This window comes from Pyrgilauda ruficollis, unplaced genomic scaffold (assembly GCF_017590135.1).
Source record: "Pyrgilauda ruficollis isolate IOZ18807 unplaced genomic scaffold, ASM1759013v1 scaffold12, whole genome shotgun sequence".
NCBI classification, from domain to species: domain Eukaryota; kingdom Metazoa; phylum Chordata; class Aves; order Passeriformes; family Passeridae; genus Pyrgilauda; species Pyrgilauda ruficollis.
The window spans coordinates 16,634,809-16,652,989 of NW_024510321.1; the positions used below are offsets into that span (position 1 = coordinate 16,634,809).

The window sequence follows — 18,181 nt, forward strand, 5'->3', positions numbered from 1 at the left end:
ATAAGAAAGGATAAGATAAAGGATAAGACGTTGCAGTCTGTCCTCAACACTGAAACAACATCCATGGCAAAGTCATTGCAGATGGTAAATAGAAGAGGTTTCATGCAGAATCACTGTGGCAGAAGAGAATTACAAGTAATGAACACTCGAGAACTGAGTGTAAGAGTGAAAAGTAAGTTGGATTTGTCAGGGAATATGTGTAAGGACAAAGGAATGGAATTTGACATTGTAACTGCATATATCTTAATAATGTTCTTAAAATGCTCATGAATATTTACCAAAGTCAATTATTTTTGAGGTGTGTAGTTGAAAATAAGAGGAAAATCTCACAGCAGTTCTAGTCTTTAAATAATTTTTTAATTTGTGACAATTAAATGTGTTTCTTCAAGTGACTCATTCATTTTGTTTCTCAAGGTTTACAGGGATAAATAGTCCTCTATGTTATTGAGAAAGATAAAAAACAACCTATGTTGACTGTAATTATGCTGTCCAGAAAACGCCTTATATTCAAAAGCATATGTAGCTGAGTATATTTTCTAAGAGAATTTACTGGTTAATTAAGAAGGCTTTGAAGACTATGCAGTACCATATATTTCTGTTTCTTATACATTACTTCAAACTTAACCTCTGGAACACAGACACCAAGATACATATTTTCATGGGTGTGCTTTCTTAGCTAATACGTAATCTTAAGGAGGGTTAGACAGTTTCAATACATGGTTTTTCTCATCACAAACACATGTTGAAACATGTTTGCACAACTCATTTGAGAAGTAATACTTGGAGTGTGAAGAGATAGGTAAATCTAGGATATTCACTAGTGCAGTGGACAGGTTACAGTGTGACATAGGAGCTAAGAGAGGCCGTTGGTAGAAGAATTCAACAAGACAGAAAAAACTGTAAGAGTACTCACTCCCAAACCAATAAGTAGGATCAGCTACTTTCACTGTTTTAGTATTTTGAGTGTGTTTTTTTTTCTTATTTTTAACAGATAATTAACCTTATATCTTTATTAGTCTGTAAAATGCCACAAAATAAGCTAATCAGGAGAAATGTGATGTAAGAGATACAGGACTTACTGGTGCACAAAACTCAGAGCCCAAACATTTGTGTAGGAAACAAAATATTCCGATCTTCCCAGACATGTTGCTTTGTGCTGCTAGTAAAGACTAGCTATTGAATGGGAATTATAAGCCTTCCAAAGGATTAATCCTCTTGTAAGGATTGAATTCCCTGGATTTCTCAGGTAATCCCAATCCCACAGACTCTGTGTCTGTTTTGGTAATAAGAAGGTAGCTTATCATTAGCCATACAAACATGTTTTAATGATGTTCTGAGTCACAGTGGTGTTTTCTTAGTATTTATTTTATTTTCCAGTTGATAAATTAATGATTTCACTTATGTCATTCAAACAGTCACAAATTTCAGATTTTAAATAAATGCTTTTTTAGTAAGTGTTTGATGGGATAAATATGCCTTTTGGCTTACCAAAAGCTCATCTGTATCCTCACTGTGAAATAATTTACTGCCACATGAAGAAAGAAGAGAACTGTTGGGCGTTGGGGTTTGGAAAGGTATTATTGCATGGTGTGATTCTCACCATCCCTCCTACTGTAAGCAAAAAATTTCACCTGTGCTGTTGTTGCTGTTTTGCAGGTCAAGTACAGCAGTGATCAGAGGCAGATGAAAGGTAGACGTAGTGTGCTTCTAGACACACCTGAGCTAAGGCATGTCAAAGAAACACAAAACAACATCTCAATGGTAGGGTACTTTCTTCCTGTGACTAGAGCCTTCTAAGGAATGGCACTTGACTTCCACTGGATTTTGCCTTCCATTAATATAGGTAACTAATGAAACTCTCTCCTCAGGTATGGAAGGAATATTTTCTTACGCCTGTAGAGGGAGTGTTTGCTAACTGCATAGGAGTGTAATGAACATTTTCAAAATACTAATAAACAGTTTTCTAACAGTTAAATGTCTGTTCTTTTGGTTTTTTTTTCTTTAAAAATGTACACACATCATTTGAGCATCACAATTTCACTGGATTAGGTGACACACTTCACCTTGTGCCTGTGCATGTTCCTGGTTTCTGCGTGACTTTGGTTCTTGGAATGAGTTGTTTTGTGTGCATCAGCTTGTGTGAGAATGTTTGTCAATTTAATGAATTGATGATTAAGTTATTTATAATGTAAATATGCATAATCAGCAGTACTACCTTTATAACTCTTACTAATACTGGGGTTTTGTTCCAACACTTGGTGCTGTAACACTTTCTACTCTAATGTCCTTTTTTCTAATATTTTCTTTTAAAACAGGCAGTTTAGAATAACTGTTGTTCTTTCTAAAAACCTATTTTTAAGGCCAGCTGACATATGATAAAACGAAAGAGCAGAATATACATTTTGTGTGATACTGTGCAAGTAGTCAAAATTATCAGTGAATAAAAATTCTTGAGTTCTTTAGAACTACTACTGCTGGAATATTTTTACTGACAGATACATTTGTCTGCATCAGTAGACAGCTATCCTGTCTTAGAGAAGAAAGGAATGGACCAGGTGACCTCCTGAGGGCAGGGCTGTTTTGTGTCCTGTGTGATAGTAAAATGATGCTTTGCTCTTTTAGCTAGTGCCTAATTCAGTATCAATGGAAAAGAAATGAAAAATTGATTATAAAATACAATAAAAACTAGTTAAGGTGATAGAAAATACTTGGCTGGCCATCCAGCCTATCTCATGTGTACAACAATTCTGTTATGGTGCAAAGTCAAAGTATATAAGTATATATATCATAAACCAAACATATATGTATTCCTGCATAGAATAGCCATTTGCTGTCAATTGCAACCTTGGGAAAATGTAACTCTCCTTGTTTTCCTAGGTAAAATATCATGAAGATTTTGAGAAGACAAAGGGCAGAGGCTTCACCCCAGTGGTAGATGATCCTATAACAGAGCGTGTACGAAAAAACACCCAAATTGTGAGTGATGCAGCATACAAAGGTGTGCATCCACATATCGTTGAAATGGATAGAAGACCTGGAATAATTGTTGGTAAGCTGTTAAATACTGTTGGTATTGAAGGCATGATGGGGAAGATAAAAGCCCCTGTTTGTGCTCACCAGATTCCATTTTCTCTCTTTTCTCACCATGAAACTAATGGTTGAACTGCAGGTTCCATGTCAGCTTCTAGGGAAGTAATAATGAGAATGAATGGGAGATATATTGTCATTTGATCTGTAATTAAAAAAAATATGGATAGTTGTTACTATTACTTTAAGCTTGAATTTTAACTCTAAAAGGAAGGTCAAAATATCTACAATCTTAATTTTACACAAAAGAAATATGATTAAAACTGATTCTGCAAACTATCAATGTTTAAATTTTGCAGGCCAGTTTGAAATTTCCCCTTCTGTCAGTCAGTCATTTCTTCAGAATTGCACGTATCTATTTACCTTGTGTTTCACAGTTCCACACAGCTTTAAAAATACATCAAGCTGTAATTCATCACTAACTCATTAGATCTCTAGTAAGCCAAGTACCAGTGTTGATCAGTGATGTTCTGAAAGATGGCCCAAGATAAGAATGGGTGTTCAAGGGGTACAATGCAGATTACATTTATATGTAAGAACATGGTGTTTCATAAAGGTATTATTTGGCATAACTGTAATGAGCTCTATTTAAAAATCGAAGTGGATATTTGAAATTGCTGAAAAGTCAGCAAGTCTGCCACGGCAAAGAAAGCAGTAATATTTTTTTTTCTTCTCATTTCCTTTTGGGTTTTTTTGTGTCCCTTTCTGTTTTTCTGTGCTTTGCAGCCATGTAGACCCCAGAGGATCTGTGTACAAAAAAACCATACTGAGATAGCACTCCAAAATTCTTCATATATAGTGAGAACAGTGAGGCTGACTTCAAGTTTGCATCTCAAAACCCAGAGAAATTGCAGGTGAAATGGACTAACTTGTTGGTCACATAGGCCATCCTCCTGCTTCAAGCAAGGTTAACTATGTTATTCCTGGCAGATGCATTTTCAGTCTAGTCCTTAAAATCTCTGAATAAGTCTCCCCCACATAAGGAAGTGTATTTCTTTCCTTTTTTGTTGCCATGCTTTATGTGTCTGTAGCTACAGTGGCCTTATATGAGAAGGGGTTTCCCAAAGGTGTGTGTTGAGAGAGCTCTGCCTGGGGCAGGTGTTGATCTTCCATCACTACTCACTTTCATAGCTGTGGTGCAGCCAAATAAAAAGAAGGAGGCTTCTGTAAAATTGCAGTGTAACATTCAGTTTGCAATTTGCTCTTTAGTGTATGCTCTAAGCCTCCTGCTCTCTGCTGCATTGCATGTGTGCTGTAGCCCTGTGTAAGAGCCATGCATACAATCCCATGTTCAGCAGCTGAAGCCTTGCTAGCACAAGCAGATTGGAATGAAGGACATCCCTGAGATAGATTCTTGAGCTGTAAGAACTGAAATATATAGTATTATTTATCATCTAAAAATACTCCAGTATCAAAACACACAGAAATTCTTAATTTCTCATGCCTGCCAAACAGCAAAAATTATACAACTATTTAAAGGAAAAAGGCCATGACTATTTCAGCTAATGCGTTTTTGGAATAAAATTGTAATTATAATACCTACTTGTTTAAAAAGAAGCAGTGAGCTCCCTGCTTGTGAAATGTCCTTGGCAGCTCAAAAAAAAGTTGCAAACTGAAAAACATACTTAGGGCTCTTGTGGATATTTTTCATAGCTGAAAATTGTTCAGCCAGTTAGGAAAAGTGTGTCAGATTTTTAATGTATTATTGGTGAAGCTAGAGCTACTCTTTCAAATGCCTGGTTACTAAAATTAATGACACTGCTCTGGCAAATAGACACTAGTTTTAACCCTACTAAGCCATTCTGAACCCATCAAGATAAATTGATGTTGGTGAGCTTTGAGTCTGTTACTAAAGAGAAACCACAATTCTCACATGAATATAAGGATATTTTACCTTGGCCAAAGCTACCAGGGAATTAAAACTGATTTGTGTTATACACAGAATCTGAATCTTGGCAATACATGTTATTTCAGATTACAGAGATGGATAAAATCAATACAAATCAATGACTCTTGCATGGTGCTGCCATGAAGCCATACTTATATTTTCACTTGCTAAGGCATGATCAAACAGGAAAAGTTGGATGTTCACCAATTCCCCTACCCCTTCTCATGCCTCTCAGTACTTCACGTAGTTGCATAATTTATCTCCATTAGGACTAACACATTGTTTATCAAAAGATTTTTGCATTGTCTTTAATTTATCTTGGCAGGAAGGAGTTAGCACTATGCCTCACCTTACGGGAGTTGTGGTAGATAATGTGTGATGTACATACATTGAATGTATTCTAAAGCCATGGAATTTATTTTGTTAGCTCTGTCTGTTCTTTCCATTGCATTTAGGCTGTTAATAATTTGAAACATGAAATATTTGGGGTCCTCACAGTCCTGCTTTACCTACAATCCATTACTTATCTTGGTACCTCGCAAACCAGCAAAAGAACAAAGCTGGGAAGACAGTTTTTTCTTACTTCCAGTATATGGAGTAAATCTTGCAGCCTGGTCTGCCCAAAAAGAAACTATAGTAAAACTGTGTGATCTGGTAGATTTGTGCTTTGACTGATTATATTTTGCATCAAGGTTTTAGTTGAGATTGGTTTGAAGAGATTAAAAGATTAATTAATTTTAGACATATCAGATATCATAGAATCATTTAGATTGGCAAAGACCATTAGGACCATCAAATGTTACTATTAACCCAGGTCTGTCAAACCCACCATAAAATCGTGTCCCCAAGCATCATGTCAACACATTTTAAATATATCCAGGGATGGTAACTCAGCCACTTCCTGGGCAGCCTGTTCCAGTGCTTGACAACCCTTTCAGTGAAGAATCTTATCGTAATATCCAATATATAAGCCTCCCCTGGCACACCTGGGGCCATTTTCTCACATCCTGTCACTTCTTATGTGGGAGAAGAGACCTATTCCCACATCACCACAACCTCTTTCAGGCAGTTGTAGAAAATAAGGTCACCCTGAGCCTCCTTTTCTCCAGGCTAAATGCCCCCAGCTGCCTCAGCTTCTCCTCCTCAGATTTGTGCTCCAGACCCTTCCCCACTGCCTTTCTCTGGACTCTCTCCAGCACCTCAAAGTCCTTTCTGAATTCAGGGGCCCAGAAGTGAACCCAGGATTTGAGGAGTGGCCTCGCCAGTGCTGAGCACTGCCCTGGTCCTGCTGGCCACTCTGGTGCTGCTCCAGGCCAGGATGCCATTGGCCTTCTTGGCCACCTGGGCCCATACTGGCACAGGGAATTACTTGTTAAGTTCAAGAGTGGTTGTAATTTTATCCTGTGTGTACAGTGCAGATTTCTACAGCTGAATTTGTCACCTTAGTTCATTTTTATGATATTAATTAAGAAAGGTAGATACTTTTGAGTTTACATGAATTAAGCAATCAGCAGAAATATATTTTGGATGAGCTATGGCCCTGATTCTTCTTCTTGTGCTGACATGATCTCTGCTGTATGCAAAGGAGAGTCTGTAGTGTCTCAGTCAGCTGTGGAGCTGTACACTGCCAGCTGTCAGCTATAGAAATATACACTGCAGCATCTCCGCACAAAAGGGTGCTGCTGGTGAACTGGGGAAATAATCTTATAGCTCTGATAATTTTGGTTCTGCTACTGGAAGAGAGCTCTAATATGTGAGAATTAACTGATTCCCATTTATTTATACTTAAGAACATACTATGGTCATGTTTAGAAAATGCAGAAGAATTGGAAGAAAAAGTCTCCTTAAAGTAATGTGCTCAAAATGAATACACTAAGTTCTTTTAAGCAGGAAACTAAGCTTTCTAATCTCTCTTGGTGAATATCTAGGTATTTTTTTTGTTAATTTCTAGATGAAGGAAATTGATTATTGATTGTTAAAGTTAATTCCTTTCATGCTTTTACTTCCTTTGTTGTTTGTCTGTCTCGTACTTTCTGTGCTTTGAAAAAGATCTTAAAGTTTGGCGCACAGATCCTGGCTCCATCTTCGACATTGATCCTCTGGAGGACAATATTCAGTCTAGGAGTCTGCATATGCTTTCTGGTATTGCTTATATCCTGACTTTCCCGCAATTCAGCTTTTCATGTTTGTGAAACTAAGTTGATGCTGTAAATTTTCAGGTCAATATGCCAGCCATATGTTTTATAAGCATACTTGTAGATACATTTATAACTGTTGTAGTTTAAAAGCAGTATTTTATAGAAAATTCAGCCGTAATCACATATGGAGATAAGAAATAGTGAAATAAATCTTGTCTTAAACAAGTTATTCATGACACTTACAAGTAGCCATTTAAAAAGCATTGACCTACTTTGTCCTTGCTATAAGTAGAATTTTCAAATAGTTGGACCTTATAAAATTTCAGAGTTCTAGAAAGTGACCTATTTACAAAATTGATTTCTTTTCCATGTGCATTTTGCCTATATGGCACATGGCATTATGCTTTGTTCTATTATTTGCAACTCCAAGATGTTTATAATTTTAGGATACATGGAAAAGGAAAGAAAGTAATGTAATAACAGGGAGCAGGTTTTGGTTTTACAAGTTTATTGATTCTTTTCCTGCATAGGAGTGTTTATTTTGAGTGTGTAATTTTTCACATGCATTTCCTTTGCTACTTTGGAACTTTAAATATTCTTTTGAACAACATACAGCTGTATTTCCGCATACACTTGTATGTATGCTGGGATAAAGGAATAATTTGATTTTCCATTGGAAATTTTTGTATTCTTCATCTTTATCCCTTCCCTTTCTGGTATCTCAATACTACCTTCCATTTCTTCTATTCTTTTAAATCCAAGAACAAGCTTAGTTGCATTAGATTTTGAAGCTAGCTTTGGATGCTCAAAATGCATACAAAATTGCGAAGAATTGACTTTTCTCTAATTTTAGTGCCATCAGTGTATGAATAGCAGTGTTAGCAGTGGTGGGGTTTATGTTGTTGCTTGTCTTTGCACTTCCATAATCTATTTACTGTGATATTCTTTATTTCTTTCTACCTTTGTAGAAAGAGCAAGCCGTTACAGTAAGCAGTATTTACATTCTACCAGTCTGGGAGATTATAAGTCAGATGGCTCTGACACGAACCCTACCTTTTCTTACTGCAGTGAGATAACAAGGCCATCTGATGAAGGAGGTACCCTTTATTCCCACCTTTTTCACTAACAACACTGTTGCAGTGTGTTGAGACTTCACAGGCCTGTATTAACTCCATATCCTTGTGTAGGCACAAGTAGAAACTGTAAGCTGTTGCCTGATCGATGGAGAAAGCAAAGCAAGACTGTGCAGTTTCTGCATGCCATATTGATTTATTGTGAATTCTCTTTCACCGTTTTAGTAGTGCTGTTGGCTCCAAAGCCCTGTTAACTCCTATTTACAGTGCTTTAAAGAAAGTGTGTTGTGTTGTTGCACAATGCACATGAATCTGATTTTATTTTTTTCTCTTGAATGACACAATGTAATTGAATGAAATACACCTTTAACCTGGAAAAAACATATTTCCCTTGGGCTTTTGAGTGCATAAATCAAGTATATCATAGTATTTTAGTGACTAAAGTACTTTTCCCCGTATTCAACAATGCAGGTTTTTGTGGCTCTCTGTTTTTATCTTTAAATAAAATCCATGGAATTTTATTGTGTTCTCTCTTTCTCTCATAACTAAGTTTCCTCATCCTCTCAGTGGCTTGAGAGCCAGGGTTAACATTCATCTGGGAAGTTTATGTAGTCTGTTATGGTTTAACATGAATTAATATTAGAATACTTTGATAAACCTGCATTCTCAGGTACAAACCCACATTGTGCACCTGTTTGATGCTGTTGATTAGAAGAAAATTTAGGAAAATGATGAATAAGGGTCTAGTTATCCTAGTGGCATTGCAGTATGCACTAGGCTTGAAAATATTTTGAATCATTGCATTCTAAATAGATATTTAAAAAAAAAAAAAAGATTTCTGCTTCTCAGTTGTGAAAAAATGGGGTGCATTGGAAACGTTATCCAAAGGGTTACTTTTTTTTCTTGTAGGAAACCAATTAGTTGCTTACACAACATTAAATTACCCATATTTTTAGAAGATTTTAAGGCATCTTAATTGTACACTGCACTTGTTTATGTTCTCCCATTCACTGGAATAATATGTTACTGTGGTGATTGGTGCTTATGGAGTCTGCCTTTCTATGGGTGCTGTGTAAATGCATACAAGCAGCTCTGATTAAGAATGGGTGAGGAAGAAGGTGTTCAGACTGAAGTGCTAACTCTGAATAAAGAAAGAAACATATCTTTGATAGAAATGTACTGCCTTTTATCATGTCTGGATATCTTTATTTGGTATTTTAACTATATTCTCTACTGTTTTAATAGATGATAGCAGTAATGCACATTATGTTGTTTTTTTCTCTTCATGTGATGTTGCAAAGTGGGCTTCAGAGTCCACTGTTTGTCTATAGCTGTTTGTCTATAGCTGTTCTGATCTTTTCTTTGGAAGTATTCCAAACCATTTCAATGTTGCTTTGTCGCCTTGATTTGATTTTTAACAGGCATTTTTTACTACTTGAGAATGGGAAATGGGCTTTATTTTTGTGGTAGTTCTGGCACTAGTAAGCTTGCTTTTTGTGGCCCTATTTGAATGTATTGTTGTGGTGGTGTCTTGAATAGATCCTTCCCAAGATCAACATATTTTAGCAAGAAGTTGTTTCCATTTTAACCCAGCTGACTAGCCAGGATTTGAGCACTTGTAGACAACTCCCATTGCAGGGAAGAAATAAGTGCTGCAGCTGAGTAACTGAAGATAATCCTAATGATTTACAAGAGAATGCCATTTCTGTGAACACACTTAGAAAGAGCTAGCAGAAGATAGCATCCTTGGCCAAAAATGCCAATCTTTTTCATTCCATTCAAAAGGTAATTTTTCACATGTCCACATGACAAGTTTGCCCATGACCTTTATACAATGTCTCATACCATAAATGCGAAGCAGATCTATTTTGGTGAGATTCCACGGCTGTTTCTCATGGTATTAGTACTCTTAGATCAGCAGGGTTCCTCATTGGCCATTGTTCTATCTGATGGTGTGCCAACATGGAAGAGAGTTGCAGACCTGTAACCAATTTCACAATCTCTGAGTGTCTTTGGCCTTGTCTCATCATATTTCACATATTCCTGCATTGTTCAATTGCTACTTTATTTTAGATACCTTTACTGATATTTGACACATAATTCAAATCTTTGCCTGCCACAGCTGATGGAATTGTGCTTTAGTTACCTTTTCCCAGCCCTTAGCTGGATCCCTGACTTAATACCAGATGTTGAAGGCTTATTCAGATCTAAATAACTCTTTCTTCTCTTGGGGAATTTCAGTAATAATATCACAGGGAAACTACTAACATTGTTCATTAGAATTACTTCTTCCTATTTTGTTCCCTGACTGTTATTGTAGATGATGATGTTGAGCTGAACCATGTGTCCTTCTCAGGGAGCTTTCTTTACAAAATCAGTAGATTTTTGCATGATGTATGTCCAGAAAATTCCCTGTTCTCCATTTTAGAGTCTTGCAGGTAAAATGGAATGGGAAACAATTGTTAACACTTTCCAGCAAGCTAGTGCAGGTCATGGGCTTTGATTTTAATCATATTTTTGAAATTACTTTGCAACTTTATATGTCTTTTTTTACAGCTTCTTTCTGTGATTGTTTTCTATTACTTCCTGGTATCTTTGAGGATTTTTGCTGCACCGAACAGAAGTTGTTGCACTAGAGCTTCTCAGGCTGCCTGAATACTTTGTAATTAGTTATTGCCTAACAAAGATTATCTTTGTACCTGCAAGTGATTCTGTAGGACTTCACAGAATCACTGGTTGCCACATTTTTGCAAAATTCTCACCAGTAGTGAGTAATTATTTTAAACTTGGCTAAAAAGGAATAGAAGCTAAAGATTTCTTTCCTTTAGTCCTGCTGTTAACAGTGATGTTGCAACTTCTCAGGCATAGAACCTTTTACTTTTGAAAACCTTTTTCAGAATTTTTTCTTCAGAAAGAGGGGTTGAGATATATGGATGTCAGATTTATTTTTGCTTATAAGACAGACCAAGCAGTTTTTTCTCCACAGAACACTAGGAAAAAACAGCAGAGTTCTGAAGTTTAGGTCTCTCTTGACAGCATTCTGTCCGAAAACTATCTCAACTGTTGTGTTTTGGGTTTTATTTAGATTCTTTATAAAGTCTTTTCTGTCTGCTCTGATTTTCCATGCAGCCTTGTACAGTGGTTTTCTCCCAGTTGCTTTCCACATTCACTGTCTTGCTCCCCTTTCTTCCCTTCAAGTAAAGTTTTGCCCTATTAGTTTGCATTCAGGCTCAAGGAAAGAATGATTTGGCTCAGTCATGTGGCTTAACACCTCTGCCAATCTGGCACTGTTTTGGGAAATTTCTAGTTGAAACCTTCAGGGCTGTTTTTTTCCTCCTTGCATTTGGCTTCCATTCTCAAATACATTTTTACAGAAATGATATAGAGTCCCTTGTAAAGGGGAGTCCCTTGTTTGCTGTAACCCCATTGTATCCCAAAAGGACATGGGTTTTCAGGCAGCTCTCTCCCTTGTGAAAATTGCATCCTTCATTTGAAGGAGGTGTGTTTTGCTGTTTCAGCTTCTGCCTCCTGTTTTGCAGTGACTTCTAATGTTCAAAGGGCATTTTTTCCTGATTTAAAATAATGTCATTACAGTTGGAGGAGTTCTTGAAAACAGTGGGAGGCTTCCTGGTGTTAAAAACCTTCTCACCTCTAGATTTGAGGTAAGAAGGAAAAGTAAAGACAAAGTTTGTTATAAGAATTTAGGTTTCAGTTTGAAGCAGGTTGAGTATGTTCCCTACAAATGTGGTAATTTCTATGTTTACATGATAAGGGGATTTCTGCTTAATATATAATTTTGTCTCTGAATAATCCATTTAAGCATTTTAAGCCATGTAGTATAGGAATCCAGAAAGGCATTAGGACTACATTTATGCACTATCTTGTGCATTATCAGTTTTCTGTCCTAGTCTGGACTATTGGACTTTTAGTGTCCTCTGCTGAGTGCTTTGTTAATACAGAACATGAGAGAAATTAGTCTAGAAAATTATGTTTCATTCTTTTCCACCACAAAGAGGTATTAGCTATCTAAAAAACTTGATTTTTTTTTTAACATAAAGTGTCAAAATTCATATAGTAATTCAAGTAATTGCTTAGTTCAATTTTGATTAAGGTCTGGTTTAGGGTGCTGGAATTAAAACTAAGTATTTTATGCTGGTTGTAAAACATTAAGATAGAAATCGTTGATTCATCTGAAAGCACATTTTCATTCAGTATGTGTTCATTGAGGATGAGTTAATGTTCCAGGGAGAGCTTTACATTTCATACTTGCAAAATATTTTTGCTTAGATTTCTTATGCCTATCTTTAATTCCCGTGCTTCTCTCCCACACTCTTGACATCTGGCAGCATCAAAAAGACAATCCCCACACATCCAGGTGGAGGAGAATCCAGAAGAGATCCCATTTTTAATTTCTGTAGTGTAGCAGCAGTTCAGGGGATCCTTCTGTTTGTTCTGCCAGCTGTCTGAGTTTGATGTTCCCTTTTCCATTAAACAGTTGAGAGCAGAAAGTGGAAAGGAAGTTTCCAAGTGACTCAGCAGTTGGAAGTGTTAATGGCTCCGTTGGCAAGGAGCAGTTTCAGTTGTTCAGTGTGGTTCCCTAGAGCAGCTTTTGATACACTTCAGAGGATGTTATATTCAGTAGATAATAAATATAATTAGTAAAATCGTGTGCAGTGACACACATATCCTGGTTAATGCTGTCCTTCCACCATTGTTCAGATTGGTTATACCCACTATGCAAAAAAATTGATGCACAGAAATCAAAGCACAGCTTCTGTGAGTAAAACTTGCAGACTTCTCTCTCTAATGCACAAGGGCAACACTAGATGTTCAGTAAATGTAAGAAAATTTGAATTATAGTTGAAGGCATGTGGGTAATGTAACATGTTAACCTTCATTTTACTAAATCTTTCCTTTTGTGAGGAAGCCTAGAACAAAGCTGTGCCTATTCACAATGTAAGTAGGAATTGCAGATTCCTGTGACACACCATGGCCCCACTAGGACTGAGGATGCCTTGGCCTGGCTTTAGGACATTTTGTGCCTTCCTAAATAAAATAATGTGGTTTGGTGTGTGAAGAGAGGAAAGGCAGATTGTTGTCTCAGCTGAGACATGCTGCAACTTAGGTTGAATGTTGGGCAAAAAAGTCAGGTGGCACTAAGGTCTGTTTGTGACACCGAATCCTGGCTGCAGTTCATATTCCAAGCTGGATGCCCTATGATTTATTTGTGTTCCAGCACAGAACCAGTGGGCAAATAGGGCTGTACACAAGGATTGTGGCAGAGCAGCTGTTAGCAGACACACAGGCTAAACTCTTTGGACTGTACAGCTACCACTGAAGAAAATGCCAAACTAATATTTATAGTGGTGTCTGAATAAAATGATGTTTTATATTTGAACTGCTAGAACAATTCCTATGACAAAATACAATCTATATAGTCTATAACCTGTTAGTAATTCATTTTTCCTCAGGTTACAATAGAGTATTTAATGTATTTAATTTGCTTTTGTGAGGAAAATGAGTGAATTAAACATCTAGAAAAGATTTTGCAGTTGAATATCAAACCAAATTTTTTTGTCAATACATTTAACTTGTTTAGAATATTCTATGTTCATCATAATAACCCTAAAATTACATTTTTGGATTCAAAACTAGGAACAAATAGGACTCTAGTTTTAGAGTTAGAAGCCAAATAGTTTAAGTAATTTTCTCTTTTACAGTGCTGTAGTAAAAATTTGTCAGTGGAATCTGGAAGGGGAATAAATTGTTTGTATTTTAGGTGAAATAAATTTTAGGTGGTGTAATGGTTGTAGCTGGCCATAAAGTTTTAAATAGTCAGATCTAGAATTCATACCACTTTTAAAATCCCCAAAACAACTGTTCAAAGAGGTGGGATGAAGATAATAATTGATATAATTAATTCTAAATTGTAATTTTTTATTGTGTTCACTTTCATTTTGTGATGTATTTTTAGCAAAACCGACAAAAACATGAATATGAATAAACACTACAAACAGTCTTTTCCTATATTTTTAAAGGCTGACAATGCTTAGAAATATTTTACTGAATTTTCTGTGAGATCATTTAACACCCTATTTTATAATAAACACCTTTACTTTCATTTGAAAAAGTTTTTGTCTGAAGGGGCTACGATGGAATTACATTTATCAGATAAATTCTTTTGAGTGTTCATGGTCTTGCAGTCCAAAATGGCCATTCCAAAAACAGTCTGGAGAAGCTGATGTCATTTTCAGAACATCAAAATTGTCTGCTCTGCCAGAACAGGACTGGCTTTTGCTTTTTGCAAGTTATGAGGCTGCCACTTACCACCTCACTGATCCAGAGTCAGACACAGGCAGGGACTCTATGGCTTGTTTGAGATTTGGCTTCTTCTCCTCTCCTGTTGCCAGAGCACTAAATTATGTGTAGTCAATATTTTACAACTCTGTGATGCTTTACTATGACTGTAATGTGTTAATGATCGCAGAAGCTTTTGAGCTATTACTCAGTATCCTCCAATTCCTGTACCTCAATAAAAATGATGCTCTAAGCAGTATCCACAGTCTCTTTCTGGCAAAAAGTATTCCCTCTGTTACTGTCTTTTTATGATGAGGATGGATGTTCTGTTGACTGTCCTCTTTCTTTTAATGTTGACTGTAGAAAATAGGACATCCTGGGTTCCTTTCATTTTTCTCTAGACTGTGATATTTGATAATTGCTTGCAGACAAGGCTTCTGGAGACTGTGCTAGCCTGGGCTTAAAAAAAAAAATATATATATTGCTATTTTGCAGTTACTGTGGAGAGGAATGAAAGGCATACTCCTTTTTTTTTTTTAAGGAGAAAATAGTCCATGAGAGACTGACTTGGGAAATACAGAAATTTAAAACCCTCAGAGAGGCCAGAATGGAACTTGGAAAATAATTTGCCATGTAAAAGAATAGAATGGAATTGATGGATCCACCATTCTTCTAAATGTGAAGAATTAAGAAGGTCGGAATCACCAGACACATAGACCATGATGTACTAGAGAGACAGTTTGCCAGCTGTTCTTCCACTGTCCTAGCTAGTATTTCTCAAATTCCCTCTTCCTCTGCTATTGGATTTATGGTGGACTTAAAGGACAAAGACCAACCTAACTATTATTAGTGATATTGCTTGTTCATACAAATGAAGAACTTTGGACTGAAATATGAGATAGTCCCTGCCTAAAAGGAAACCTCAAATAAAACACAGGATTCCAGTGTCACATAAGCACACTAGACATTTTTTTGTTGTTCCTTTCAAAATGTCTTAGTTTTCTTTGACATATATTCAACAGCTTTGTGGGATCTTCTGTTGCAATTTCGTTCTAAATCAAATTTTAATTTCTTATGTTGAAATTGCTCTCAAAAGTTATAATTGCATTATACTGCATTTCCCATAATAATCTACTTCAGCTTACATGGTGCATACAATGTAGTTAGTCTTAATGATTGCTAGTGGATAAAATGGTGTTCTAAAATAATGATTCTTTAAACAATCTTTGTCTAATCATGACACTAATGAAGTTTAGTTTAAAATGCATTATTTTATAAACTGTAGTATGTCAGTAAGTAGTCATGAGAGTAGAGGCGTTTTGATTTTTTGCATGATGAATAATTAATGATATTTTAAACACAAGATCAGTAATTTTGTTGGCCTCTTCTCCATCGTTTTTTAAAGCATTTGAAGATTGCACGGTTTATTTCTCATATCTTTAGAATTTAGGTTATGGAAACTTCCTAAGCTGTAACATTCTGAATTTGCCACTGAATCCAAGTAGTTCAGAGCTTCAATTCTAATGAGGTCAGTGAGCATGGCAGATATTTATTAACACCCTCTGTGAATTAGGCCATACTTTGAGGTTGTTATTTCGACATCCTAATTATATCTGGGTTTGATATTCCAATTTACTAACTATTACTGACTGCTGTAATGGATAGCATGCAGGCAAACTGCTGCTTCTGACAGAACCACTGACAGCAGCCAGCCTGGTAGCTCAGACATCCATTAAAGCAGGCTAACTGACCAGTAAAGGGCAAGGAAGAGAGGGGAAAAAAACCAAAAGAAATGAAGAGAAAGTTACTTTTACAAGAAAAAATGCCAAGATGCCTTACCATGGTGTTTTCTGCTGTTCTAAAAACAGCGTTTTTCTGTATCAGGTCTCATCATCTTCAGTCTTCAGGTTAGTGCTTTTTATATTGCTTACACTGTCTGAACTATTCCCAGTAAATTTGACTGTGCTCTGCTATTTTTTCTGATTAGAAAAAAGCTCTGTAATAGATAAGCTGGGAATTATTCAATGTTCATCAGAAGATAGTTTAAAAGGCAAACTTTTATATAGTAATGGGTTACATGTTACTAATGTCTCAATGCCAAAAGAACCACATTTTTCAGTTTGAGGTTTTTAAGGTTAAATCTTGACATTTTTAAAACCAAGAATCCAGCTTTGTGTTGAAATATATTTAATTTTGAAGAGCCACATAAGCTGTAATATTACATAAACTGTAATAATGATTGAAAATTATATGTATTTTGATATGATTGGCAAAAAAAAAATTCTTTACCCAATTTTTAACATTTCTTTTTGCATGAACCTTTTGGATTTTTTTTCCAATTTTCCTCCTATTTCGGGACAGGGACTTTCTTGGCAGTCAGTTCTGCACTGTAAAATGATTACTGAGATTTTGCTAGTGGTGTATCTGCCTAACATTCCTGTACTCTTCTGTTTGTTTTCTCTACTTCTGTGACTGTTTTTACTGTATTCTTTAGAAACCATCTCCTTGCTCAGTACCATGGGGCTGCTGCAGAGTTCTGTACCTCGTATCAATCTCCATGGGCAATCCTTGCACACTCATTGAAGTATTTGAAGTTCTCTGACACTTGTTTTTACTGTCAAGCAGACAGCTGGCTGCATTAGGCTTAATCTTCTCTGAACTTCCACTATGACTTTTACAAGTATTATGGAGACCTATGATGCAAGTAGTTTGCAAGTAGCTGAGCAGCGTGTGCCGCACGTGAGCACATAGGAGCACCTGCATTACATGGGGTGCTTTGTTTGTTTGGAGCTGGGTGCTGGGACATCTGGAGGGAAGCATCTGTGAGAGGCTCAGCTCCTTTGTGGTTTTAATTCAGAGGCAGCTTGCAGAAAAGAGAGGTGCTTAGGGGGACGTACCTTGCAACAACTGAGCTGATCTAGCTGTTCCTTGCTTTCTGCTGTCCGTGGCCTTGGTCCTGCCTCTGTCCTTGCACTGTATTTGGTCTGATCCCTGGCTGGGCTCACCAAGCCAGCAGAAGAACAACCTAGCTGAGAGGAAGGAAGCAGCAGTGTTAGGCTGTCTCAGCCAGCTCATGGGGAACCAGCCTCAGATATGCAGTGGGCAGCAGGGCTGGACTGCCTGTAATCTCCTTGAGAGTCATGAGTCCCCTCATGACTCCTGCCAAATTCTTCCAAAACTCTTAACTTCAGCAGAGAATGGTGTTCAGTGCATCATCTTTAAAAGTCTGCTAAAAGCTCAGCTGTCATAACAGTCAAGTTACTTTTCTGCTCTTTATGCCTCTTTAAAATTGTATCCTCATCACATCTAACCTTCCTTACTTGTTGCCAAAGTGTCAAGATCCTTGTTTCTGATTAGCCTGTGATCTGGGCCTTCTTTAAATCTCTTACTAAATTCTTGGCTAGCAACAAGTATGTTCCATTTATGCTGCTGTTTATGCTTGGGCAGGATGTGAACTTCTGCAGAATTAATGTGTTAACTTCTTTCAAATCTCTCCTTAAAACTGTTTCTCACATTGCTTATATGATTAATACAGTGCTGGACTGAGCTCATCTCGAGAGCATGGGAAATAAAGAGGAGAAATTAGAGGGTTTGTGGTTGCTCAGAGAGGTGTATTAAAGTTTTGGGTACATCCCAAAATAAAAATTGATGGGATAAGGCCTGAAGAAACTCAGCCTATCTGAAAATTTGGCCCTGAT

The 18,181-nt window shown here is 36.8% G+C and overlaps 1 protein-coding gene across 2 annotated transcripts in view; it reads left to right on the top strand.

Annotated features, from left to right (window-relative positions):
- Positions 1 to 18,181, top strand: part of NEBL (nebulette) — a 249,811-nt gene that overhangs the window by 215,997 nt on the left and 15,633 nt on the right. The window contains exons 22-25 of one of the 2 annotated variants that reach the window (XM_041486252.1): positions 1,657 to 1,761; positions 2,878 to 3,049; positions 7,025 to 7,117; positions 8,082 to 8,210. In XM_041486252.1, the coding sequence (XP_041342186.1) occupies positions 1,657 to 1,761; positions 2,878 to 3,049; positions 7,025 to 7,117; positions 8,082 to 8,210 (499 nt within the window). The remainder of the gene's footprint in view (positions 1 to 1,656; positions 1,762 to 2,877; positions 3,050 to 7,024; positions 7,118 to 8,081; positions 8,211 to 18,181) is intronic. The other variant, XM_041486260.1, reaches the window with a different exon arrangement.